The 26,046-nt window shown below is 38.9% G+C and overlaps 1 protein-coding gene across 14 annotated transcripts in view; it reads left to right on the top strand.

Annotated features, from left to right (window-relative positions):
• ATG7 (autophagy related 7) overlaps positions 1-26,046 on the top strand; it is a 267,326-nt gene that overhangs the window by 9,095 nt on the left and 232,185 nt on the right. For 7 of the 14 annotated variants that reach the window (XM_043519113.1, XM_043519104.1, XM_038408827.2 and 4 more), the window contains exons 6-12: positions 4,937-5,053; positions 8,721-8,870; positions 10,728-10,816; positions 12,438-12,559; positions 14,924-15,017; positions 18,244-18,388; positions 18,888-19,046. In XM_043519113.1, the coding sequence (XP_043375048.1) occupies positions 4,937-5,053; positions 8,721-8,870; positions 10,728-10,816; positions 12,438-12,559; positions 14,924-15,017; positions 18,244-18,388; positions 18,888-19,046 (876 nt within the window). The remainder of the gene's footprint in view (positions 1-4,936; positions 5,054-8,720; positions 8,871-10,727; positions 10,817-12,437; positions 12,560-14,923; positions 15,018-18,243; positions 18,389-18,887; positions 19,047-26,046) is intronic. The other 7 variants (XM_038408830.2, XM_043519105.1, XM_038408829.2 and 4 more) reach the window with 1 other exon arrangement.

The raw sequence follows: 26,046 nt of genomic DNA, 5'->3' as shown, positions 1-26,046 counted from the left end.
CTGTTAGCGTCGGGGGGGGGGTGTGATGAGGGAGGGGGAGGCTCTATTCTGCAGGTGGGCAGGAGGTGCTGAAGGAGGTCGGGGAGCTGATAGGGAGGCTACCAGTGGGTGCTGAGCATGGAGTTGGTGCCTATGCATTCAGTTAAATAGTGCATAACAACAGTTTATATTCTTATTTTGCCTTTCAACCCAAAGGATCCCAAAGTAATTCACAACCCACATACAAACACAAACTTTGCTTAGTAACAGTGAAAGTTGCATTAGAACACCCCAAGCACCCACCATAGCCTCCAGTACTGCAGAAATACATAACATGATTTCAACAATTTCCATCCCACCATCAACCTCAGCCTGGACCAGTCCACACAAGAGATCCATTTCCTGGACACTACGGTGCTAATAAGAGATGGTCACATAAACACCACCCTATACCGGAAACCTACTAACCGCTATTCCTACCTACGTGCTTCCAGCTTTCACCCAGATCACACTACAAGATCCATTGTCTACAGCCAAGCTCTACGATATAACCGCATTTGCTCCAACCCCTCAGACAGAGACAAACACCTACAAGATCTCTATCATGCATTCCTACAACTACAATACCCACCTGCTGAAGTGAAGAAACAGATTGACAGAGCCAGAAGAGTACCCAGAAGTCACCTACTACAGGACAGGCCCAACAAAGAAAATAACAGAACGCCACTAGCCATCACCTTCAGCCCCCAACTAAAACCTCTCCAACGCATCATCAAGGATCTACAACCTATCCTGAAGGACGACCCATCACTCTCACAGATCTTGGGAGACAGGCCAGTCCTTGCTTACAGACAGCCCCCCAATCTGAAGCAAATACTCACCAGCAACCACACAACAGAACCACTACTCCAAGAACCTATCCTTGCAACAAAGCCCATTGCCAACTGTGTCCACATATCTATTCAGGGGACACCATCATAGGGCCTAATCACATCAGCCATGCTATCAGAGGCTCGTTCATCTGTGCATCTACCAATGTGATATGTACCAGCAATGCCCCTCTGCCATGTACATTGGTCAAACTGGACAGTCTCTGCGTAAAAGAATGAATGAACACAAATCAGACTTCAAGAATTATAACATTCAAAAACCAGTCAGAGAACACTTCAATCTCTCTGGTCACTCGATTACCGACCTTAAGAGTGGCTATTCTTCAACAAAAAAACTTCAAAAACAGACTCCAGTGAGAGACTGCGGAATTGGAATTAATTTGCAAACTGGATACAATTAACTTAGGCTGGAATAGAGACTGGGAGTGGATGGGTCATTACACAAAGTAGAACTATTTCCTCATGTTTATTCCCCCACCCCCGGCCCCCACTGTTCCTCAGACGTTCTTGTCAACTGCTGGAAATGGCCCACCTTGATTTCACTACAAAAATTTTCTTGCTCTTCTTCCCCCCTCCCCCCCGTTGGTAATAGCTCATCTTAAGTGATCACTCTTCTTACTGTGTGTATGATAACACCCATTGTTTCATGTTCTCTGTGTATATTAATCTCCCCATTGTATTTTCCACTGAATGCAATGAAGTGAGCTGTAGCTCACAAAAGCTTATGCTCAAATAAATTTGTTAATCTCTAAGGTGCCACAAGTACTCCTTTTTTCTTTTTGCAAATAATGAAAAGCAATACCCACCCTAAGTTCATTCAACCTGCACTTGCAAAACCTTAATGGCCATCTCCTACTCTCTTACATCAACAGATGGGCATGTCTGACTGTCCCACAGTCCATTAATTTAGAAAGGTCTTCTGATTCAACATTGCTCAGGTCCAACAAGTTAAAACTTTTAACAAACATTGGCCTGGACAACACATACTAAAGAATTACACGCACTACACCTTAGGCTGCTTGGTTTTATATTTAAAAGGGATTTGAAGAAAAGGTAGGACAGTCAAGAATTTTTTTTTATCACGTGGTTTTTGGAATAGATTTAACTAAACTCCGGATGATTTTTCCCTTCTCTTTTCTCCCCACTCCTGCCCTTCAGAGCATTCAAATCAATTCTACAATTCAAAACACACAATTTTTAAATAACTTTGTCGTTACCAAATTGAAAATTTGGCACAACCTTAACTGTGGTGTCACTTTTGTGACACCACACTGCAGAACTGAAATGTAGCCACTGCTGGGGTCAAAAGCAGCTGTTTGCTGATGCACAGCACGCTGCACAGTAATGGAAAATGTTGATGAAGAGCAGCAGGCCAAAACTCTACACCTAAAGGAATAAATGGGAAAGGATGCTTATTGTCCGTTCAAAGCAGCCGGAACCTTTCTGGAAACTGGACCAGGGTTTGTGCAAAGCAAGTTTCATGGTACTCCATTCGCCTACCTTTGAAGGGTGAGTTGATCTGATGGAAATTGAATGTTTCATGCAAAGATCCTATGTGCTGCGATGTTTAGATGATTAAACTAAGCTTCCTTCACTAAATTGGGTTCAAATGTTTGTCTTCTGAGCTAAAGGAAGATGAGAGAAAATGGTTGTAATTATAAATATAGGTTGATGTTTTCAAAGCCAACTTAAGTTTTAGCCATGCAACTACCATTGAAGTTAATGGGAGCTGTGTTCCTAAATCCTCTAATCTGCTGTGAAAATCTCAACCAAGTATCTTTAACAGTTCCAATTAGCCCTATATGTCTGGGTTAAGTTTACTGGTTGCTACACCTTCTCATTGCCTTTTGTGCTTTCTCTCACCTAACTAACTAAGCATGTGCAAATATACCACTCCTGAAAACATATATGCATGCACTGAATTTAAAGGACAGATATAGTCCTACTGAAGTTAGACCTGTGTGAATGTTTTTGCAGGCCATAGTTTCCTTTATTTTATAACTATAAAAAATTTGTTGTGGGTGTATTTTTCAGATTACAAGTACATACATTCTAAAATGTCTCGTTGCCTGTCTTTCATTGGACTTCAAGGAACTTTCTTCACTATAGCTAAAAAATAGAAGTGTTATAATGTTGAATTTTTAAGTCTGATACTTTTACCTTCCATATATTTGGCATAGCTCAAAAAGAGCTTATTTTATGTTAGAACCTTTCCTCATATGAAAAAAATATTCAAAATACTGGTATCAATTAAATGTCATGAGACGTTGATGTATTAAACTGCTCTTCCTGATGAAAAGATTTACAGATTCCCAATATAAAAGCTGAATTGTGTTTAATCAAGTTTTCATATACTGTGTATGTGTGAGAGGGAGAGAGAGAGAGAGAGAGAGAATATGGATCTGTGTGGGCGTATCTCTGTTTCAAATATAATATCTTAATTTACTGTAGATACCACTGTATAGATTACAGAAAACCATGACCTTTTTAATAAAGATACCCTAGAGCACAAATTATTTGATCTTTTAAAGATCAAGTCAAATTAAAACTGTGCAGAGATAATGATCTCATAAACGGTGCTTGCTTTCACTTAATGCCCGTCTGTGCTATAAGGGAATATTTAAATAAGGAAAAGTTCACCATGTTTATTCATGACAACTGTTTGTACAGAGTTGTCACTTTTGACAGCCTTTGGGATTAAAAAACGAGGGCATGCAGACTCAGATGTTTTGGTCATGTAAAGCGCAACTATGTTGGTAAGAGAGACCAACAGATCAAGATGGAAGGAAAAAGACAAGAGAAGCCAACCCAAGAAAAGGTGGTGGGATGTCGTAAAGGAAGACATGCTAGCATGTAGTATGATAGAGGATATGGCATTAAACAGAGCACTTTAGTGGGAGAGGGCTTGTTGAGAGGACCCCAGTTGATGGAATTAACATGAAGGAGAGAAAGTTCAGAGGTAAATCTAGAGTGGTTTCTAACTGGGCTGTACTCCACATTGGTCACACATTTGTGGCGACCAATTTAAAAGCTTTCATCCATCTGGTCTATTTAAGTTTTAAAACAAACAAAAAAACTAACCATATGTATGATGATGTGGCATATTTAAAACTCTAGCTTTGCTCAAAAATAGAAACCAAAAAGCAGTTGGAATATGCAGAACTGATTTGTGTAGCTTTATAGTTTAACTGCATTATGGTGCTGCCCAATAAAATCATTTTAACAGTAGAAGTGGAGTAAGTTATGTCTAGTGCAGGGATTCTGAAATCTTTTATAGTGTCTCTCTTGGATACAACCTCTCCTTCCATTCTTGATTGTGTGGAAATCCTTACACAACATATATCTGGCATATATAATCGTTTACATTGAAAAGTAATATTAGGATGTTACTTCTTGTATGTTTGGCTGTATTTTAATGCAATTTAGTAACTAGAAAGAAAGAGAGCCAGCCTCATGTGACCAATCATCTATCCATGGACCACCAGTAAGTACTTGCTTTACAAACTTGGAGCAGTCCATGGAACACAGATTGGGAGCCTCTGATGCAGCGGTTCTCAACCAGTGGCCCACAGGCTGCATGTGGCCCAAGTAGCACACAGCTGTATGCTGAAGGCTGGCCTTCATGGCAGGGTCTAGGTTCCCGGCTGCTCGGCGTGATCGGGTCCGGGCTGCCGTGGCAGGGTTGGGGCTGCTGTCCCGCCCTTTGTGGCGTGCGACTGAGGCCTTATTGCAAAATTCCAGGTGGCCCCTTGGGGTCTGGGGCTGCATTGCTATATTTGCAAAGAAATTAAAAAATATATTTAGTAATAAAAAAATGGAATTAACTCAGTTTCCTATTATGTAAATTCCTTGACACAACTCTCATGGTAGTCTGACGACTACTTACACACATTCTTAACTTTACTCCAGTGGGACTGCATGAGCAAAGTTAAACACATGCTTAAGAGTTTGTAGGATCATGGCCATACCTGTAACTGGGAGTGCTATAATCACTCAGTTCTTAAGTGGCTAGTTGAGTTAATTATTTGTCTTCTAATGTGCATATATATATTTTTTTTTTCCTCTAGGATTTAAAAAAGTATCGCTTCTATTACTGGTTTTGCTACCCTGCTCTCTGCTTCCCTGATGGCATACCTATTGTTCAGCAGGCAGTCTGCCTAGGTGAAAGGTTCTCTCCAACTCAGGTACTCAAACACCAGCTGTCAAATCTTTAGTACTGATCAGTCTTTCTTGTTGCTTTTAAAACTACATATTTTGTCCTTGAACTTGCTGAGTTTTAACTAGTGTAGCTAGTTTGAGTTATTGATTTTATACTTTACTTTATAAAATTCTCATTTTGATGTTTTATTGCCTCTTGCAACAATCCAGTTAGGTGAAGAGGTTGAGTATAAATCATGACTGGGCTCATGTTAGTATCTTTGGGCAGGATATTGAATGTACAAAAGATTTTTAAGCATTTCAGAGGCAGTGTGGTCTGGGAGAGTAGGTTGTTAATAGAGCTGATCAGGAAATAGTTTTCCCATCTTATGAGAACTTTTGAGATTCTGAAAGTTCCCCACTACATACTAGGGGGGAAAAAAAGGCAAATTTTTCACAAGATCTAAAATTTTTTTGTATTTCTAGCAAGTTGGTTGAAACATGTTCATAATTTTGAAATATTTTTTCTTTTTTGACCATTTAAAAATGTTTTTGTACTTTTTTTACTACAAATTAATGTAAAATTCTAGAGGAATCAAAACTGTTTTTAAAATGTCAAAATTTCAGTTTTGTTTTTTTTTAAATAGGCAGTTCAATGAAACCATTGTTTGTTTGTTTTGTTTTTTTTCCCCACAGTGGTTTTGGTTTATACAGATTTGGCATTTTTCAATGAAAAAATGTTTGATCAAAAAATTCCAAACTAGCTCTAGTTGTTAGACTGGTGGGAATACAGAGCCTGGGGAGGGACCTGATCAGCCTTAAGAGAAATTTATCCTGCTCTCTCCTTTTTGTGTGTCATCTTTATTGAAAATATTAACTCTTCAGGGCAATGAATGTTTCTTGTGTTTGCACACTACTTAGCACAATGGGGCATGTCTGGGTACTACTGAGTACAAATAATGTTTTAATAACTTTTGAGTCTAGAGAACATCATGCCTGTCCTGGAAAGAAGAAGAAGAATGTTGAGGATATCGTGGATGATGATTTATCTGACAGAAAAGGAGGCTGGTGTGATAGCAAGATTCTGCCATCAGCAGAAACATTTGACTGATGAACTAGAGGTCAAACTTGAGAAAAGAAGGCGGTAGCAAAGAAAAAGCTGTTGGACTGGATTAGAAAGTGTAGACATGCAGAGGAATGGTCTCAGGAAAACTTTTAAAAAATAGGGTGACTGTTTGGCAACAGCTTCAGGCTTCTTGGTTAGAAACTGAAAGTTCACAGGAATCCAATTTATTTTAATAACATTGATTTTAAATCAGTTTTCTTTAGAGTTATGTCTTTCATAACTGTTTCAAATTCTACAAAAAAAAGCTAAACAATTATTTTATTATTCTGACTAAAATGATCGTAGATGGAGCATCTTATAGTGAAAGATGAAGATTGACATTATTATAGAAGCATATTGAGGATACCATAAGCCCTTTGTACTAAAAAGGGTCTTACCTGAATTTTGTAAATTGAACATGTATTTTTAAATGGTACTGTTTCATCTTAATGTGTGGACTGTGGTGGAGCCCTTTTCATTGATGGCTCAAGGTGAGACTGCACCTTTCAATTTTGTCTTTTGATTGAAAATATGGTGATGGATAATCTAAAGCAGTGGTTCTCAAACTTATTTGATCGAGTCCCCCTTTTTTGTGTCTGTAGTCATTTACGCCCCCTCTCTCCCAAGTACATATACCGCCACCCAGCTCTGAAGGCAGAACAGACAGCAGTGGCTGCTGGCTGGGCACCCAGTTCTGAAGGCAGCACCACACCAGCAGCAGCACAGAAGTAAGGGTGGCAATGTGAACAGTGATATTCGTCAGTATCACTTTTCACAGCGGACTTAGAGCCTCATTGCCACCCTTACTTCTGTGCTGCTGCTGTTGCCACTCCAGGGCAGATAGCCAGAGCTCTGCCTCCCCCACGTGGGGGATGGGAAGGAGAGCCTGAGCCTGGGGTTGCCTCCCGGTGAGGGATTGTGGGAAGTGGGGGGAGAGCCTGAACCCAGGTGGCAGGGCTCTGGCTGTCAGTCTTAGTGCGGTGGGGCTCCAGCTTTCTCCTTTATCCCGACTTTCCGAGTGTGCACGGCTGTTCTGCACAAGCGCCAGCCACCTAGGGCTGACAGCCAGAGCTCTTAACCAAAAAAAACCCACCCCACAGCTCACGCCTCTCTTGACACGTTCCCATGCTTCTGTTGGGAGGTCCGCCCCATAGTTTGAGTACTGCTGGTATAAAGCATTCTCACTGGAAATAAATCATCATCATCATCATAATCCTCCTAGTTCAGAAAAATGTTGGCTTAAAAGATATGCCTGGATTATTTGTAGAAGTACGGTAAAAAATGTTAACACATGACTGTGCAGGGAAGAAGGGAACTAGGTTGAGACAGAGGGCAAGTAGGAACTCCTGAGGGGAGAATGAGTCAGTTCTGTGCTACTAAGGTAAAAAGAAATTGTAGAGTTACTCAGTTGTACCCTTTGTTTTAACTGGAGTGAGTTAGTGTTGAACTGTGAAGTGCTTTTAATGCCACTAGAAATTGGTGGGAAGCAGAGTCCCATAGCAAGGGATGTGGGAGAGACACTTGGTACAACAGCGCAAACGTACTACACAATGCATTTTATCATCTAACAGTGGAATACAATTAAAATATACTTCTAGAAATGGTTTAGATGTAGTCTTACAGGAATGTTCTAGGTGGTTACTAATGAAGAATTGGTTACCTTTTCTATAGCAATTTGGATAATAACAGTTATTGTATGTAGTGTTGTTGTAGCCATCTTGGTCCAGGGATATTAGAGAGACAAGGTGGGTGAGGTAGTATCTTTTATTGGTCATGCTGTTGTTGGTAAAGAGACAAGCTTTTGAGCTACAGCTTCTCTCTCTCTCTCACCAACAGTAGTTGGTCTATAAAAGATATTGTCTCAACCTCCTTGTCTCTCTCATTAATAACAGTTGAGCATTTTGAAAGTAGGAAAGAAAATGTAATTTTTGTGGTTATTCATACTTCCTTTTTAAACAGAATGGAGGACTAAAGACTGTTTCTCTGAAAAAAAACATAGTTTATGTGGGATGGTATTCAATGGTACAGTTAAAATGTAGATGTCAGGATATAAAGAAGCAATTGAGCCGACCACTGAAAACCGATGTACCAAAGTAGATAGAATGGATGATGCTGATCATTATGCAGCATCATGATCAGTGTTTACCAGCGTCCGATCCTTTGCTAAATATTTTTGTACTTTAAGGACAAATCAGAGCTCTCCCCCTCTCCCCCGCTCTCTCTCCCCAACAGTGGGACTATTATTATTTAGGGGACTTCCATATTTGCAAGTTGTTTTGGCCCTAAGAATAACACTGTAATTTTGTTTTGTCTTTTTTTTTCTATATATCAGTTTGCAGCAGTGACAGAAGTGCTTCTTCTGCCTGTTTTGCATTGAAGATTATATGGTTTTAACTTTTGCATATTACTCTCAAATGCTTGGTTATAAATTTTTTTTTAAAAAACTACTGAATAAATGGTTAAAAACTGTTAGAATATATACACTTGTGTTCAGCAAGTTAAAAGAAAAAAAGTATTACATATTCAGTTAAGGAAATATTTTTCGACTCCCACAAGCACAGTTGAATTAAGATAATTCCAACCATCTGTTGTATCTTTTTTGCTTTCAGATTCAAGCGCTCCAGAAAGCATATGATGAACTTTGCCAGATGGAAGGAGTTACAGCCTTACCTTACTTTTTAATCAAGTATAATGACAAGTCTGTTTTGGTGTCACTGCTTAAAAACTGGAATGATTTCTTCCAAGATCAAGAAGAAAAGGTAAGGGGAATCCTGCACATATGCTCGTATGCCAGAATATTTGTGCTGAATGTACAAACGGTTTAACCTCTGGCTAGAATACTATACTGAGATCCAGTGCTTGTCTACTGCGTAGAGTAGGTTAAGTCTCTGAACACCAGTTGCTCCCATTGATTATCCTGGACTTCAGGGAGCCTAGTTTTAGGCATCTCAATCTGGGTATCCAAAAGTCCAGGCATCCCAAATTAGTGGATGGTTTGAAAATTTGGTACTTGCTCTCTTTATACTCATTACCCCGCCTATAAAGAGAGATAATAAAACTTAGCTACTTTACAGGGCTGCTATGAGGATGAGTTAATACTTCTTAGTCACTTTGAACACTTAGCATTATGTAAGTGCAAAGCCCACCTATATTATTTATTTGCTTGTATGTTGCATGTAGGGGAGGAGTATGCAACAATTCATTTCTATAGATGCTGCATTAGCTTTAAGTACACCTGGAAATGTTATAACAGTGACCTTCTATGAAAGAAAATATCACCCCATTATAACTTAATAAAGAATGTTAATATGAATATATTCAGCTTGTATCTTTCAAAGTACCAGCAATAATACAAGAAAAACTGGCTCCTTTTTTAACTCTGCTGAAAAAGAAAATCTGTATTTGAACAGTGTAAAGTTAAGTCCTTCATAGTCCTGTAGATGTGATGCAGGCTAAATGTTGGTTAGATGAGGTTGGAATGATTTTTTATGTTGTTATGGGGAAATCATTCTCTGCATGTCTCCTTTTTGAATGTGAAAAAAGCACTCTATGTTCCTTGGAGCCACAAGAGAATTTCCATCCTGATCATTCATAAAGCAGAAGGCATCAAGGCAAGGGTTGACCAAGCTAGTTTTACATTACGTAGTACTTATCTGTTTCATTTATCATCATGTTATCCTGATGCCTAGCTTTGTTAGGTCCTTCTGAAATTCTTCAGAGCCCTCTTTATTTTGATTAACCTTAACTCAGAGCCTTGAATAGTTTTTCTTATTTTATAATGCTAAAACTTTACTGAGGAGCAAAGCTCCATAACAGAAGCTGAGGGAGAGGTAATTGTGCAGAATAGAAGTCTTTAAAGTAATTCATATCTCACACACAGGGAAAAAATTAAAATAGTCATTGAAGTAGTTCAACTCTGTTTTATAACATTTGAGCTCCTATAATTTCCTCTGCTTTTTCCATCCTTTTTCTAAAATAAGGAAATATTGTATTGTGGCTACGTAGATATTATTTTGAAATAAGGAAACTTTAAAGACTGAATTTAAAAAATAATATTAGATGGGATCTTCCTCTATATGAGAGAAGCCTGTATCATACAAAATAAAGTCCTTTCTTAGTGTTCAGTTTGGAGGGCAATATCTGAGTCTGTGCTTAAATCCTTGAATAAAGGTTTGCCCTTGCAGTGACTTTACCTTTACATTGATTGACCCAGCATCTATTACCCTGTCTCCTTTTATACCATGATTATCTACCATCCATCAATAGGAAGGCTTGCTTATGAATCAAGGCAATAATCTGACCACTTGCTAGGCATCTTAAGCAGTTTTAAAAAACCTGTTTGGGCTTAGATAGTTGAGGAAATACATATGATGCAGTGAAGTACAAGTGAATGTTAGGTGGCCAAAATGAACAAAACTGGCAACTGTGGGAAGCATTAAACTGCGTGAAATGGCATACAATACGTCAGTTTGGTAGGAGTTGTTAATTCTTTTTTAAATGCCATATGTGATTTCTTACTGACATAACATTTAAAATAACAAGATACACTGACAGCTATTACTGTGAATCTTGTGCTGTTATGCATAGAGTTTTCAATGGGGCTGTTTTGTTTGCAGGTGACAGTTGGAGTTTATGATCCCTGCAGTTTTACCCAGTATCCAGGATGGCCGCTGAGGAACTTACTGGTCATGGCAGCACACAGATGGTATTGGTTTTATCTCTTATTAGATGAGGCCTTTTTTTGGCCTATCTGACTTGCACAGCACACGCTGAACCTTAACTTTGCCCCTGAAATATGGAAAACTATATGCAAAGGTGAAAATAAGAAATTACTAGGAGTGTGTTGGAAATGGATCCCTTGAATAGGAAATGGGATTCCATAATACTTTAGAAATTTATTTTAATCTTTCTGCATATTTTTGCAAATTTTAAGTGGGCAAAAGCAAGGGATGCAGCCTGTTGCTACTTCCATATAATCCTTCATTTCTTGGCTCCTTTCCCCACATTCTTAATGGTTTAGTTTCTAGATTTTGAGCCCTATTTTTAAATTCTCTCCACTCCAAATCTTTCTGAAATCTAACCTCCTACATCACATTCCAGAGCAGAGATTTATTTCTGAAAAGTTTGGTAAAAGTTTAAAAAAAAATATAATAAAAAATCATCTTTTGGGAGAATTTGGAGCAGAGGAGGGTTAATAACTGGGTTTATAAAGAGAAGCTGGCTTTAATTAAACTAAGGAGCAGCTACTACCACTTCATCATAGAGCTGATTTCTACTTGAGTAGAAACAAAAACTGAAAGCCAGTCTAGTCTCTGGATTTATTTGTTGTGTAGCACACACTAATTGAGGATGCTAATGTGTGCAAGTGCCATTGGAAAACTGTCTTGCTCTAGAGAATAAAACTGTCAAATGACCACCAATGGTACATGAGCTCAAGTCTGAAGAACACATACTCTAAAGTTCTTCTGCATTGCCAGGTTGAACATTTGTTTTTGTTTTATTTCACACTGTTGTCTTTTGCATTATAAAATACCTTCCATCTAACATTGGGTTGTTTGATTGGTTAACTTAAGCTGAAACTTCAAATTTTTGACCTTCTAGTAACGTGTAATGAGACGACAAACCTTCATTTAGCCATGATAACAGTGACATTTCCCAGACTGCTAGGTGAACAATAGCATAGGAGGGTATATCAATCTGCGTATCACTTATCTGTGCATCCTGTGGGGATATGAGAATCCCAAATTCCATTATTTGCCAAACACCTAATTCTTTTACTTTGGTGCTCAGCAGTGAGTGAATATGAATAATGGGTGCAAAGCTAAGTTGGTGAAAGGGGAAGATGAAGGATTCTGAGGAGTGTGCTAAGTCATGGAGGAAGTAGGATGGCACCTCCTTCTACACTATCATTGCAGTTTTATCACATTGTACGCTGGGGTTCTGTGGTCATTATGCCTCAAAACATATGTTGCTTCTAGTTCCCAGTAACATTGTGCAGATGGATAGTTAATAGTGGGGAAGTCCCGACTGCAATTTCAGTGGAGCTGCACCAGTTTCCATATAAGAGTGAATTGCTTTAGGTATTCATTAATCATGTTGGGTTTTTTCATACTTGACCAGATAGAAATATAGGCACACTATCGTATATGAATCCAATACCAATTGAAGATTTGTCATAGTCTGAGTTTCCAAAGGATTAAACCTCTGTGACACCAGAGGACTAATAAAGCAAAGTTCCTGCTTGACCATCCTTCTTTACTGCTGGAGGAGTTCCAGATCTTTTATAACTACCTTGCTATTTATTTATTTTATTATTTTAATGCCAGGGGTAGTCACCTCCATTCAGTTGAAGTGCTCTGCTTTAGAGACAGGACCATGCAAGGCGTGAGAGACCTAACACACAGCAGCATCTTTGAAATAAAGCTTCCACAGATGCCACAGAGCCCAGGTAATCCATTGTCAAAGGACGGCTTTCAGAATACGGAAACTAATGTTACTTGACTTCTCTTCTCCATGATCACTAAAAAGATAGAAGAGATATTAGTGCTTCTAACTAGTTGTTGATGTTAACCGCTACCTCAAATATAGTGCATCTTAAGTATCAGAGGAGTAGCCGTGTTAGTCTGTATCCACAAAAACAACAAGGAGTCCGGTGGCACCTTAAACACTAACAGATTTATTTGGGTATAAGCTTTTGTGGGTAAAAAACCCACTTCTTCAAATGCATGGAGTGAAAATTACTCACCAGCAACTACACACCACATTACAGAAACACTAACCCAGGACCCTATCCCTGTAACAAACTCTGTTGCCTTCTCTGTCCCCATATCTACTCTAGTGACACCATCATAGGACCCAGCCACACCATCAGAGGCTCATTCACCTGCACATCTACTAATGTGATGTATGCCATCATGTGACAGTAATGCCCCTCTGCCATGTACATTGGCCAAACTGGACAGTCTCTACGTAAAAGGATAAATGGACACAAATCAGACATCAGGAATGATAATGTACAAAAGCCAGTAGGAGAACACTTCAAGTCTCCCTGGACACTCAATAACAGATTTAAAAGTAGCATTCTTCAACAAAAAACCTTCAAAAACAGACTTCAAAGAGAAACTGCTGAGCTTCAATTCATTTGCAAACTTAATACCATCAGTTTGGGCTTGAATAGGGACTGAGAGTGGTTGGCTCACTACAAAAGCAATTTTCCCTCTCTTGTTATTGACACCTCCTCATCAATTATTGGGTGTGGACCACATCCACCCTGATTAAATTGGCCTTCAACTTTGGTTCTCCACTTGTAAAGTAACTCCCTTTTCTTCATGTGCCAATATATATTTGTGCCTGTTTCTGTAATTTTCACTCCATGCATTTGAAGAAGTGGATTTTTTTACCCAGGAAAGCTTATGCCCAAATACATCTATTAGTCTTTAAGGTGCCACTGGACTTTGTTGTTTTAGTGCATCTTAAATTATTCAAATGTCTTTCTGAAGAAAATAGTTTTATTTTCTAGAAGGAAAGAGGATAATTTACTTTGAGAGTAAGATTCTCTCCCCCGCCCCCCCCATAATGACCGAGCCTTTATGCTCTCATTTTAATTAAAGCATGATACAGCAACAGGTAATTTCTGTAACAGTGCATACATTATTAATGTATGTTATCATTTCTTATTAAAAGTGTGTTTAATCACTAGACTACCAAAAATACACACAATCATATTAAGTGTATGAAACTCTCATTTCTGAGAGTACAGAGTAGATTTATAAAACCACAAAGATCACAATTTTGGTATGTTTGGAGTTTGGGATGTTTTTGTATCTATGTCGCGTGGTATTAAGACCTGAATGAAATTAGAGCAATGCATTGTAAATTTGGGAAACCAGGACTCAGTTGCTATTGATAATATTGCATCAGAACAGAACAAAACTATTTATAGGTCCTTTCATCTGAGGGTCTCAGAGTATTTCACAAATAATAGTTAATACCTGGGAAAGAACAGTGTAGATATTAAAATAGTCAGTTAACAAGTTTACATTTTCAATCTCCATCTGTAATATTAAATATTGCTAATCAAAAGAATCACACATTCTTATTCTTGTAAACTTTCTCTTCCCTTTCTCTCACTTCTTCCCATGTCTTTTCTCAGTCTCTAAACTGCCTAGCACACTGTGGCTGCTCTGTGCTGAAAAAATTCATCTGTAGATGCCAAATTTAATTTAACAGGAGGCTTCAGTTTAAAAGCTGATATAGGCACGTGTGTGGGTAAACAAGATTTTTGGTATCTGGAGTTCTGCTGTCCCCTGCCCCAATGATGTCCTTAGGAGAAGACCCATCTGTCTTGACAATGGCCTGAGATTTTGAGGGTTAATTGCCAGCCAGACTCCAGAGACAGCACAGGGAGACACTCACAGCTAGGAACTAATTAGGTGCAGCCAAGTCTATTTAGGTTCAGTATGTTAGAGGTTATGTCTAGACTAGGAAAACAAGTTGCGTTTAAAAGCATGTTAATTAAAACTTTTCAACTAACATGCTTTAAAACACTAGAATAAAAAGTAGTGCTTGGTGCACTCAGAATGAAAAAAGGGACACTTTCTACCAAATTTTTGCCATATAATAGAATCTCTATTGCAGTGAAGAGTTCAGTTGTTTAATTTCCTTAATGAATTGACAGTTTTGGGAAAGGTGGTGGTAGGGCAGGGTGTGTGTGTGTGTGTGTGTGTGTGTGGTGGGTTTTTTTTGTTTGGCAAGGTGAAATTTAGGTTTTTAATATCATGGAGGTTTTTGTTTGTTTGCTTTTTTTGAAAAGTAGATTGTCCAAAAGCTGTTGGATGGGAGAAAAACCAAAAAGGAAGCATGGGTCCAAGAATGGTGAATCTCAGCGAATGTATGGATCCTAAAAGGTATGTGGTGGTTTAAACACATTTATAATCTGATCAGGCCTGAAATATACCAGGCTTTGAGGGTATGGGGAACGAGAATGTAAGGTCCAAAGACTACCTGGATCTTAAATGTGCTTTGTCAGATAAGAAAATATAGTTGTGATGATGTTAGTGCCCAATCCTGCTGTCCATTTTTACCAGGTGCAATGTATACTCTCATGAAAGGTCCCATACAAGACAGTGGAACTTCTCAGAGTAGAAAGCACCATGCCTAATAATAAGTGCTTCCAGAATGGGGCACTAATTTGGAAATCCAGATTAGTTATTTTTTAAGGGTAAATTGAATGCAAGCTGTATTTCTGTGTTTCTGTGCATAGACCTATGTTTGTATTGTTGAATTCTGTGATTTTACTTATTGTCCTTCCTTTTTAGTTTAACTTTATCAATGCAGACTCACAATGTACTTAATGGCTGGCAAGACATAAGAACAGGTTGACTGCTGTAAAGAATGTGGCCTTGGTAACTTCCATCATTGTGTCCCTAGGTTTTGATTGTGCAGGGTGCAGAATGGTCCTGTGAGAAGGTGCACGCCCTCAACTGCAGCTGAAGTCAGTGGAAGTTGAGGATGTTTAGCACCTTGCAGTATTGAACAGTTTTAATTTTTTGCATAGTTTTCCACTCCCTCTATTTCTGAGGTCTACAAGTGAATGATGGAAAAGGTAGAAAAGATACACACAGCCCTTCCTGAGGAGAAGCTGGAAGAGGCAAAAAAATGAGTGTATGATGCATAGCTGTACTCAATATCTGGATGTGATGTAGTGGAGCCCTCTGCAAAAAAAAAAAAAAAAAAAAAAGGTGATAAAAACAAATCAAGACTTATGTGAGACTGAAAGAGGGGACCATGCTGAGTGTAAGGAGGGCTGGTTCTGGCAGAAAGAAGGCTCCTGTTTGTTGTGTGTCATTTATCGGGATAAGCTGCTGTGATCTGCTCTGCTCAGAACTTTAAAAGCCTGATGCATTGACCAGCCAGCAAATTCAACATAGGCTGAAAATAAAATTGGTCAACTGCTTTGGTATCCTTTAAAGCTTCCACACAGTGATCAATACTGCACTCTGGAGGAAAGTCATGTGTAATCATTCAGGAAATGGATTGCTTGTGTGGATTGGTCTAGGCGGAGGTTGATGGTGGGATGGAAATAGTTGAAATCACGGTGGAATTCCTCAAGGGCTTCTTTTTCATGGGTCCAGATGATGATGATGTCATCAGTATAGCGGTTAATTACTTATGGGCCTCTGAAGTATATGATTTTTCCTAGCATGAAGTATATGTTTAATGGCAATCTTGTCAAATACTTAGTGAGTAAGTTGTTAAAAATAGGAAAATTACTGATTGTCTTGTTCTTGTTTCAGCATCTTTCTAATTCATTTGTAAGAACCACAATAAACATTTTTATAAAAGTTTATTGCGTTACTATTTTTGGTGTATTGATTGTTATATGAGAGGACAATAGGATAGAAAGTCAAAATTTGCATAGGTAAATAATGCTGTAGGTAGACGGAGCTTCATCTTTTCCTGTTGTTTATTACTATATATATGATTAACAAAATGTTGAGTAGAATTTATGCATAGTACTTTTAAGAATTCTCTGCAAGGGCCAAAGTATATGAGAGCAAATAGCATGGACTGATTAACATCAAATCTGTTGACAAGGTTCTTTCTTCATAGCAGGGAGTGTTATGCTGAAGCAGATTCTGTGATTTTTACTTTTCATTTTAAGTATTCTTAGAGATGCTTACACTGTATACTGATTTAGCTATTTTATTAGCTAGTGCAATGTTTCCCTACCTTGGATGTGCTCCTCTAAAGCTCAGTTAGATACAGATATGCAAGATAAATTGATCTCTCTGTTGTATATCTGCATTTAGCTCTGTAGTATCTAGGCCAGGGGTGGGCAAACTTTTTGGCCTGAGGGCCACATTGGGTTTCCAAAATTGTATGGAGGGCTGGTTAGGGGAGGGAGGCTGTGTCTCCCCCGAACAGCCAGGTGTGGCCCAGCCCCTGCCTCCTATCTGACCCCCCCTCCCCCTGACAGCTCCCCCAGGACTCCTGCCCCATCCAACCTCCCTGCCCCCTGCCGCCCCATCCAACCCCCCCCATTCCTGACTGCCCCCACGGTACCCCTGCCCCATCCAACCCCCCTGTTCCCTGCCCTCTGACCTCCTCAACCCCTATCTACACCCCCAACCCTTGACAATACCCCCGAACTCCTCTGCCCTCTATCCAACCCCCCCACCCCCTTACCGTGCTGCCTGGAGCACTGGTGGCCGGCAGCGCTACAGCTGCGCCACCCAGAGCACCGGGTCAGGCCACGGTTCTGCAACTGCGCTGCCCGGCCTCCCAGAGCGTGTCACGGAGGGGGAGGGGGGAACAGCAGGGGAGGGACCGCAGGCTAGCCTCCAGGGCCAGGAGCTCAGGGGCCGGGCAGGAGGGTCCCATGGGCTGGATGTGGCTCGCAGGCTGTAGTTTGCCCACCTCTGATCTAGGCACAAGTGGCTGTGAGAGGAAGAGCTCGCATGTAGCCTGAGCTTTTCAATTCTGCATCCATGCTGCTTGGGTCAGCCCTGAGCACATTCACCCTTCACTAGAGACCCTTCAATGGTGGCTATCTCCTTTTTGCCTGTAGAGAAGGATGATCCATTGCTTAGGATGCTAGCCTAACACCCAAGACACCCAGGTTAAATTCCCGTTCCACCACAGACTTCCTGTGTAACCGTTGTGACTTATTCTCTGTATGCTTCAGTTCCCCATCTGTAAAATGGGGATAATAATACTTTCCAACCTAAAGGATAAATACAGTAAGGATTATGAATAAATATAGCTAAATACATTCAGGATTGTGATGTAATCAGATACTTAATTGATGGGAAACATGTAAAAACCTCAGACTGTAGAAACAAAAACTAAAGTCAGTGAAGATTAAATTTAAAAATAGAGAAAAGACAAGGTTTAAAAAGAGAAGAAAAACTGAACTGAGATCAAGTGGACAGAAAGAGAGAGATGATAGCAAATGCTGGGGTATATCACAAAGGGATATGGAGCAATGAGTGGGGGGGGGCTCCAGCCCTCCCCACCTAAAATAAATAAATACAAACTGAGAACCAGTGCTTAGTTGGAACAAAAGGCCAATGCTGCATTAGAGAGTATTCAGCAATGATGATGTTGATTGTTTTTTATTTCACTATATAGGTTAGCTGAGTCATCTGTGGATCTTAATCTTAAATTGATGTGCTGGCGGTTGGTGCCTACTCTTGACCTGGAGAAAGTTGTGTCTTCTAAGTGTCTGCTGCTAGGAGCGGGTACGCTGGGTTGTTGTGTAGCTAGAACCTTAATGGTAAGTACCAGAGTTACTCCTAAAGGTAACTTGCGCTCTCTCTCATAAAGGTTGCTTTTTTCATCCTTGTGCTAAAGAATGGAAGAATACAATGAAATCAACATGCGTATGGAATATGTGTGTGTCACAGAAATGTTGCAGTTTTATGTTTTTGTTTTTGTTTTTAATTAAAAACTGCCCAGGTACAAAGTGAAATTTTGTCCTGAACAAAATAACACACGAGTTCACAAAATCAAATTCAAACCAAAATATTTGAAATAAATAATTGTGCCAGTGAGACAGTTCAGTGTGATCAAAAGGAATTTGACTATAGCAAGCTTCTAAAATTGTAATAACAATCTGCAGTTAAACCTGCATTTGAATTTGAAAATGTGAACAAAAGTCCACTTATGCTTTTAACGTTATAGACTCAAAGGGGTTTCTGTTACATCCTTTGAACCAAAGTCTTACAGTGTTAAATTGGTCATTACCAATTACTTGGATTTTTTTATTTGTTTAGGGATGGGGAGTCAGACAGATCACATTTGTGGACAATGCAAAAATCTCCTATTCCAACCCTGTACGGCAGCCTCTATATGAGTTTAAAGACTGTCTTGATGGTGGGAAGCCTAAGGCACTTGCGGCAGCAGACAGACTGCAAAAAATATTCCCAGGAGTGGTAAGTAAAATATTTTGGTGGTTAAATCTCAACATATTGAGAAGATAGCTGGCTTTAAATAGCTCCATAGTATTCCTTTGATGGTCTTATGTTAATGCTTAAAGAGAAAAGGATATCAGGAAACTGAAAGGCAAGGAAAAAAAGTTTATACTACAGTCACTGGCAAACTATAGGAGCTATTTTCACATGCAGGGTGCAAGGGAATGAAACATGTGGCCATAAAAATATGTAACAAAATGAGTTCTAAGGGCTCATCTCAACTGCCTTTCCACAGAGTCACAGTAAACAAATGTTCTCCAGTTTCTCTTCTGTGGTGTGTGTTAATGTGCTCTCAGAAATGGCTGATTTTGGAACGGTTCCACTGAATGCATTTAAAAGCCCTAAGCATTCCACACGATCTTGAGGCTCTTATCCATGTTCCCCTTTTCAGTCACACATAAATAGTTTGGTGTTTAATTGCCTATGTACTTGAATTTTTCTTTCATTTTGAGACAATTAACACAAATCAAAGCCATCTTGGTTATTGCCCTGATCTGTCTCCATTAATTGTCGGATATTTTCTCCTGCCAGACTTTCAAGTAATCATTTTTCTGATATTAACATCTATTTGCAGTTTGCTATAGAGAGAAGTCTGCATTATATTTTCACAAGTGCATCTAAGACCATTGCTGCTGTTCCTTAAATGTCTGATGATTTCCAACCTGTTGAAAAGCCAGAGAATTACCACTGGTAGTGTCTGTTAAATTACAGATTGGAAATTACCGGAGTGGGGGTTAAAAAACTAGTGGTATTGTGTGTGTGCTATTATCAAGCTTGGGAATTTTAGTTAAAATATAATTAACAATATAGGCATCAATCCTGAAATAAGATTGCATATGAGCAGACTCCTGTGCTATCAGTGGGACCTTTTATGGCAGTATGGGTCCATTCATGTGCATCCAATGGTGCACAGGTTAGTACCATCTTTTCCCTGATTTTTTTATGCAGAGTTTGGGTAAACTGGTAAAAAGTTAGGTGGTAGGAAGACTGGGATAACCTAATACCCTGTCTAGAAGGGACTCTTTTACCAGCACATGTTTAATAAGAAAATCTTATTTTAAAATTATTTCCATTATTTAGAAAGAGGCAGATCTTTCACCTTTATCTGATAATGGTGCCTTTGGACTGAAATGACCTAGTGTTCTCAAGATCACCACAAGAGAACATTTATTCATTTGGAATGATCAGTAGTGTAGTTTCAGATTTGGAATTGTTTCCTTCTATATCTGAAAGTGTTTGTTTTCTTCTTGGCTGGTTTTCTCCCTAACTTTTTTTTTTTTTTTTTAAATAGTAAGTAGCCTATTTGTTATTGAGTAGTCTGAAATACGTTTTCTATTAGATCAAGTGATGAACTCCTGTTGTTTTTAGACATTTGGGAAAGATTCAGAAAATGATTTGTTATAACAATGGAGAATAGAGTTATAAAGATATAAAAGATGTTGATTTAAAATTGGAGCAGTTACATTTTCCCCACAAGCTTTACTGGAAATATATTCATAATCCTCATCCATGCAAACACTTTTATGTAGATAAGTTTATACACCTGACTACCTGCATTGAGTTCAGTGGGGCTGTTCATATGTGTAGTTACTTATGTGCGTAAGTGTTAGCAGGGTCAATGTTTGCCCATATGAATAGATGAGCCTTGAGACATGGCAACAGATGCTGAAGGTATCCAAAAGAAATTGACCACTGTAAACTTAGTTTCTAAAGTATTAGAAATAATGATTTGGCAAAATATTTCAGTAGAGTTTGGTTTACGTTCCAAAGAAACATAATTTGGGCTTAAATTTTGTATCTCGGCCAGTGCATCTAAACTAGATGGAACACCATTGGACCAATGGATTTGGATCTTTTTGTTTGTTGATAGCAGAGTAGTTATTAGACATTGGAGTTACAGGGTTGGAGTTCGCAATAGTCAGTAAAAACAGCTTCTTCTGAAAGCCTCTTCAAATTGGAGGACTGCGTGATTTTGAATAAATATGACAGGTTTCAGAGTAGCAGCCGTGTTAGTCTGTATTCGCAAAAAGAAAAGGAGTACTTGTGGCACCTTAGAGACTAACAAATTTATTAGAGCATAAGCTTTCGTGAGCTACAGCTCACTTCATCGGATGCATTTCCGATGAAGTGAGCTGTAGCTCACGAAAGCTTATGCTCTAATAAATTTGAATAAATATGGACATCTTTCTTAATATTTGCAGAAGAATCATGACATTCAAACAGCAAATGCCATTAAAAAGGAAGTGTTGGGGGTTGCCAGAATGCATGTAATGGGTGGGGGGGGGGAGAAAGTGAAATGTAAAGTAGTAACATAACACAATTCTACTAGGTGAGGTGAGAGGTTAAGGCAGGAGAGGATCTTGTGTATTACACTGAATATGTATTTTTATGCCTTATTCCTCTCTGTGGAGCATGCATACAAAACTGTTCACAGGGTTTATTACCTATCTTATTAAAATGTTTATATGTATATATTTTGCAGGTATTATATCTTGTAAATAGTATATCTTTTTTTAAAGTGTGAAATAGTATTATCCTGATTCCAGGTGTGAGAGCAAACTTCTGTATATTTTTAATGTCCCCTATTGTCCACATTAGCTTCTGTATTATTTTTTAAGATTGATATTGAACAATTATGAGTAGAATTTGGCCCAATAATAGGGACTACTCGGGTATTCATTTCATGTGGATCCATGTAATTTAAAACATTGTTCTCAAAAGTGACAGTCTCTTCTCTTGACAAAAGCAGTGTAGTGTCTTCTCTTCCCAACTCCTAAATAGTTTGTAATGCTCCATTTATACTTCAGATGTCTGTATTTCTTCTTGGTTTAGCTGCTGCAAGTGATGGCTTTTTTCTGAATCCCATAACCATGTGGGCTTTCCAGATATTTTTCTCATCTTGAACTGTCCTTAATATCTTCAAATTATGTCAGTGCTCATTATTACTTTCGATGAATTCAGCTTCCTGTATGCTTGAGACCATTAACAATTCTGCACACTGTATCCATTATGGCCTTGTTTAGAGGGCTGTGCCCTGTTTGCTCTGATGTCCCACCTGACTTCCATTCTGTTATTAACATGACATGAGAGAAGGTGGCCTTATGACAAAAATAATTAAAATATCCTGTTTCTGTAAGGAATATGAGAAGCTGAATTGTGCAAATGTCTGTTAGACTTTGGCATTTTTTCTTCACTGCTCTTTGGTTTTATGCCGGAGACTAAAAAGGCTGGCTCCTAAGGGGTGTCCCTTGTTTTAAGTATTGAAACGGAACATGTGAACATAAGATATTGAGCAGACAGTTGGTGGAGGGGGGATACATTTAATAAAAGTATTCGTGTGTCCCAAAACCAGTGGAGGAGCAGGGTAAGAAACGTGCATACACACAGTGGCTATGCCGATTTCCATAAGAGATCAGCACTCACATCTGGGTCCAGATTTTCAAAAGAGCTCATTACATTGGATAACAAATTCTTTTGCAGATCTGGCCATGACTGTGACAGTAGAAGCTGCAGAGCACATCTGAATATCTGGTCCTATGTGTGTGTACAAGCAATGTTGAGGGAGGGAGGGCAGTTCTGACACATGACTTATGCTGTCTTGCCTCCTGTTTTCTACAGAATCCTGCTGAAAGGAGTTAACTATGGGAAAATATTGCTGTAAATGTATGTTTGAGATAATTAAACTTTTACATTTGACTTTATGTGCTATCCAGCCAATCATGTAATGATTCTTTAATATATGAAGGTTTCAGAGTAGCAGCCGTGTTAGTCTGTATCCGCAAAAAGAAAAGGAGTACTTGTGGCACCTTAGAGACTAACAAATTTATTTGAGCATAAGCTTTCATAGCTCACAAAAGCTTATGCTCAAGTAAATTTTAGTCTCTAAGGTGCCACAAATACTTCTTTTTTAAATATATGAATGTATTCAACTCCTTTTCTAATTATTATTTTCTCCTATCCACCTTCATTATTAATAAGTAAGTAAGTGTTTTAAATATTATTGAGAAGCATAAACTGTGTGACATTGCTCTGTTACAGCTGCTCATACCCTACCCAATTAAGTAGACCTTTATAAAAAAGCTTCTTTCCAAATGTTTTGGAAATATGTTTTAATTATTCCAAGGACTACCATATTTGGCTGTACCAGCATATTTCTGTTCTGCTTCTATTTTTTGTTAGTAATGCCATCATTATTCATCAAATTCCCTACTGCCACTAAACTATAGTGAATAGTAAATTTGGCAATAGATTTGAGATGAGTTACTGAATTATAAGAAATGAAAGCTATGTTTGTATTTTATTTTAACTTTAAGGTTGCCATAGATGTTTACATGCACCATATTTATTTATTTATTTGTTGTGCGGTACACCTGAAGCCTCAAGCATCTGTAGTTCCATTGTCAGGCACTAAACAGCCAAATAGGAAATGACAGCCTCTGCCGCAAAGACCTTATGAGCTAAACCTTACCAGCACCCTTTTTGTGTGTGGCAAAATGGGAAAATACACAAATATTATACCAAATGAGTCTGTAATAATTCTACAGGACTCATATTAGTACTTTTTAAAATAAAACAAAACAAACACTTTGCCAGTGAAAGGAATCACAAATTTGCTTCCGTTCAGATCTAATACGTGAGCAAAACTTGTCTCCTTATACACACAAGGACTTTCTTGAGTAAATATTTCCCAGTTGTTTGATTTTTGTTTTGTTTGCTGCTTTGATCCCCTCCCACCCCCCCTTCTTTATTCCAGGCAAAAGCAGGGTTTTTAAGTGCTATTATAAACAGTATTATAAAGTGCTGCTGCACCACTATAGTTAAGTTTGCATCATGACTTCTGTTTAAAGGTTGACCTAAGTCCTCTAAAAAATGGCACAATTAGTTGGATTCCTTTGAAATTGTGTACGCTTCAGGAGGGTGCGGGATAGGATTAGTGACCCAAATATGGGGTTATTTGAGCTAGAGGTTGCAGAAATATAAGCCCTCGCTGCCATTTTTCAGAAAGTTTCTAGGTGTGTTTTTGTTTTGCACAGACGTTAAGATCAGACTTTTGATGTAATGTTGGTCAAAACAATCTCAATTGGTTGAGTTTTAGCCAACGTACTGCATAGCACCACTAAATCTTTGGTGGACCCAGGTTGAAAACAGTATTAAGGAACTTTACAAATTCTGACACCCAACTGCTTCTCACCGATGGAGTATATCTGTTGGATGATGGTGGGACGATTTTTCTTTCAAACATAAATATTCTGGAACAGAGATCCTGGCTGTTAGTTCTCTCATTGGCCCTGCCACAAATTCTACCCTCCAACCATTTTGAAACATCACCAGGAATACCTTTCCACTGAAACTTAGTTGTCCTTTGCTTCAGGCACTGCATGTGAGTTGGGCTCTAGAAGAGGGGGAAGTAACAGCAATAGAGACACTTGTCTTCACTATCAGGTATACTTCAGGGAGATGCATTCCCTGCGTGTGGTGGGGGAGGCCTGCGAATTGTAGTGTAGAGGGAACCAGGTTGGAGGGTAGAATGCAGTGAATGGGTCAGGGCCTGGTTGGGGAGGTTTGTTGAATCAGGGTCCAGCTGTGGCTGGCTCAGTATGCAGATTGTGGGACATGAGATGTACAACTGCCCTAAGTGACTACTAATTTCTACCAACATATTTCTCATGTTAAAAAAAATTGGAAAGTCAGTGTCAAAAACTACATTAACACAGTTAAATTTGTTTGGTGGTAAGAGTGAATGGGTTGTAAAAGGAGATAAAGAATGTGTACATTTTACCAATTGGGGCTGGCAGAATAAAGGTGTGTGGTTAATGAGGCATATTTGGGCATTGCTGAAAGAGGGAATGGGCAACCTTAACTGTGAATTTCCTGGTTTTCAGAAGTTAGAATTTTGCTCAACACAACATTCTACAAAGGGATGACATAGCCTCAAGTTATGTTAACTCTCTGTTAATGTGTTTTTTTGCTGTTGAATTAATAGTTTAACTGTTGTATTAAGTGTATATTGTATATAAGCCTCTATCTGTCAGAGCTGTATGCCCTCCATCGAATTATAAAATACATGTATAGTGCTAAGGGTGTGAACACAGAAATAAAGCGCATAAGAGAGTTGTTACTGAATATGTACAGTGTTGCACATAGTACAGATGACATAGGACTGCCTGTTTTTAATTTCCAAGAGCCAAAATCTGGTCCTAGTGCATAGCCGAATTGACTGAGGTGTGTGCATGGGATCTTACTGTAAAGAATACCCCTCGGGTATTCCATGTCAGCTGCTGCTTTCTTAGGGCCCTCAGTAGCCTTCATTGATCTTATGTCTTCCCCATTATTCCCCCATAGGGGGAATGGACAAACCTGGCCAGCTTCCACCTTGGCCCCAAACCTAACCTGTACAATTTTGTGGCACACGGGTGGTGCAATATCCCTTGTATAGGTCCTGGTAAGTGTCCCTGCCTTGCCATGTAGTGGAACATTATTAGCTCTGCTTCAGTCAAGGAACTTCGTATACACAGAGTGGGAGGGGTGGGGGTAGGGAGGGGTCACATTAACAAAAGATTTAAAAGGACATTGGCAAGATAAAAATCTACTTACTCAACAGCCATTCCTAGACCAATGTTTGAGCAACATGCCAAGCGCATATTCATCTGTTTACTGTAAATTGTCCTGGTGCTTTATCAAAATTCCTGTTCAGGAGCATAAATACTTGTGAATAAATAGATTAGGTATCCAGGATTTTATATCAGTGAGGAAATAGCCAATACTGTCTTTGAGTGTTCAAAAGCCTGGACAATAATTTTAGGTGACTCTCTCCCCCAGCCATTGTTTCACTGCTGTGGGAAAGCTGGGGCTGAAATGTACATGCTGGTACCATTGAAAAGGGAAGTATTGCCAGAATTACTTGTAATTTACTTAGATTTTAGAGAGGCATTTCTTCTTTCTGTTTTTGGTCAACATTTCT

This window comes from Dermochelys coriacea, chromosome 7 (assembly GCF_009764565.3).
Source record: "Dermochelys coriacea isolate rDerCor1 chromosome 7, rDerCor1.pri.v4, whole genome shotgun sequence".
Classification (NCBI taxonomy): domain Eukaryota; kingdom Metazoa; phylum Chordata; order Testudines; family Dermochelyidae; genus Dermochelys; species Dermochelys coriacea.
Note: the sequence above shows the minus strand (reverse complement) of the source record. Positions and strands in the feature narration are given on the sequence as shown.